The sequence below is a fragment of the Rutidosis leptorrhynchoides genome, chromosome 6, assembly GCF_046630445.1.
Source record: "Rutidosis leptorrhynchoides isolate AG116_Rl617_1_P2 chromosome 6, CSIRO_AGI_Rlap_v1, whole genome shotgun sequence".
In the NCBI taxonomy this organism is placed as follows: Eukaryota; Viridiplantae; Streptophyta; class Magnoliopsida; order Asterales; family Asteraceae; genus Rutidosis; species Rutidosis leptorrhynchoides.
In genome coordinates, this window is record NC_092338.1 from 329,455,492 (window position 1) to 329,458,245 (window position 2,754).

Here is a 2,754-nt window from a genome sequence, read left to right on the forward strand (position 1 = left end):
TAAACCAAAAGGCATTCGTTTAAAGGCATAAGTTCCATAAGGACAAGTAAAAGTCGTTTTTTCTTGGTCATAAGGGTGAATAGGTATTTGATTATATCCCGAATACCCATCTAAGAAACAATAAAATTTCTGACCTGACAACTTTTCGATGATTTGATCAATAAAAGGCAAGGGAAAGTGATCCTTTGAAGTTGCAGCATTCAACTTCCTGTAGTCAATACATACCCGCCAACCCGTCACGGGACGGGTTGTGATCTTTTAACCTTCCTCCGTTTCCATTACCATTATCCCAGCTTTCTTTGGCACTGTTTGCGTGGGGCTTACCCACTGACTATCTGAAATAGGGAAAATAATCCCTGCATCTAACCACTTGAGAACTTCCTTCTTTACAACTTCCTGCAAATTCGGGTTTAACTTGTGTTGCGTATCATGAGCAGGTTTAACCTCCGGATCTGTAACTATCCTATGCATACATACTGAGGGATTTATCCCTTTCAAATCAGCTATCGTCCACCCTACTGCAGCCTTGTACTTATAAAGCACTTCCATCAAAGCTTTTTCCTGCACACCTGTCAAATCTGAAGCAATAATAACTGGCAAAGTGCCGTCAGTACCTAAAAAGCATACTTCAAATGAGAAGGTAAGGGTTTTAACTCAAGAGTCAGTGGTGACTCTAGTGAAGGTCTTTTATTAGTATCAATGGATTTAGGTAATGGCTCATATTTATGAGTCCTTGGTGGCAACCTAGCATCCATTGTACTCACTACTGCTAGTTCTACTGCCTTGACCTCTTCACACTCAACATCCTCTTTGTTACCTAAGCAAAATATTTCTACTGGGTCATTGGTGATTAGGTGAGAGGTATGCTTTTCCACTAATTCATCAAACACATCTATCCGATAGCATACATGGACATCTGGTGTATGAAGAGAATTAAAGATATTAATTTTCATCTTGCGATTCCCAAAAGATATGTCCATCGCACCCGTTCGACAATTAATGTGAGCATTAATGGTGGCCAAAAACGGGCGTCCCAAGATTATAGTGGGTTGGGCATCTCTATTCCTAGGTTCAATGTCTATAACAACAAAGTCAACCGGGTAATAGAAATCTTCCACCTTTACTATCACATCTTCTAATATCCCCCTAGGCGTTTTGATTGACTGGTCCGCTAGTTGAATAATTATGTCGGTTCTTTTCATTAAACCCAATTCAAATCGGTCAACTAGACAAAAAGGTAAAATATTAATGCTAGCTCCTAAGTCCAATAACGCCTTTTTCACATTCACGTTTCCTACAGTCACAGCTATCAACGGGGTCCCTGGGTCCTTAAACTTAGGTGGAAGTGTACCCAAAACAACCGCACTTAAATGCTCGGTTAGCTCCACCTTTTTGGGTAAAGTCGCCCTTTGCTTCCTCTTTTGAGTGCAAAGGTCCTTTAAAAATGTAGCATAAGATGGGACTTGCCTAATAGCATCGAGAAGGGGTAAATTTATCTTAACCTGCTTAAACGTTTCCCACATGTCCTCTGGTTATGGTCCCTTTTTCCCATAAGGGAATTGGTTTGGGGACTCTAAAGCCTTGGGAAATGGAACGGTTTTTGATTCCGCCTCCACTTTCCCAGCCTCATTAATGATTGGTTCGGTCTTTTTCACCCCTCCCCATGATTATCATTTTCACTTACCTCTTCCTCATCAAGAACAATAGGAGACTTACTTGACTCTTGTTGCACTACCTCTTTTTCACCAACCTTATTGTCATACTTCTTTTCGCTTCTCAAGGTACCTACCATGTTAACGCTATGCCCTTTTCCTTGATCCTTATGATTTGGATTTAGATCCGTGTAGCTTGGAATTGTACCTGGTTCCCTATTTCCCTTACTTTCTGCTACATTACCGATCTCCTTAGCCAATGCACCAATCGACTTATTTTGCACTTCTATCATTTTTCGCATTTCGGAGATGAACGCATCCATCTTAGCATCCGAACTAGATGGTTGATTGGTTGAAGTACTGTTTTGATTTTGGTTTGGGTTCTGGCCTTGGTTTTGGTAATTGTTTTGGTTTTGGTTTCGGTTGTTTGGATAAGGATTTTGATAGTTTCTTTGGTAGTTACCTTGGTTCTGAAAATTACCCTGGTTTTGAAAGTTGTTTGGTGGTCTAAGTTGGTTCCCTTGGTTAGCATTCAGCGCGTTGTTATTGCTCCAACTGAAATTAGGATGATTTATCCAACCCGGATTATAGGTGTTGGAGTATGGATCATATCTCCGTCCCTGAGCCTCATTAACTTGTTCTTCCACTATGTGCTGATTTACCGGTGGAATCCCATTTCTACAACCATATGAAAAGTGAGAAGGGTCTCCACAAATCTCACATACTTCCTGAACCTGCGAAACATTACAAGCAAGACCCTGATTTGGGTTGTTAAATATAAGCATTTTCAAATCATCAAATTCCTGCTCTAAGTTCCTAGATGAACTGAAATGTCCCGTTCTTATTGATTAAAAACGTTCCATATTAATTGATTTCGTTGCGAGGTTTTGACCTCTATATGAGACATTTTTCAAAGACTGCATTCATTTTTAAAACAAACCATAACCTTTATTTCATAGATAAAGGTTTAAAAAAACTTTACGTAGATTATCAAATAATGATAATCTAAAATATCCTGTTTACACACGACCATTACATAATGGTTTACAATACAAATATGTTACAACAAAATAAGTTTCTTGAATGCAGTTTTTACACAATA

General features: G+C 39.1%; 1 protein-coding gene across 1 annotated transcript; it reads right to left on the reverse strand.

The window, feature by feature from the left end:
* Positions 1-614: 614 nt before the first annotated feature.
* On the reverse strand, positions 615-1,523 carry LOC139854710 (uncharacterized). The gene has a single exon (XM_071843997.1). It carries the CDS (start codon positions 1,521-1,523, stop codon positions 615-617), a length of 909 nt encoding a protein of 302 aa, XP_071700098.1.
* Between the last annotated feature and the right edge of the window lie 1,231 nt (positions 1,524-2,754).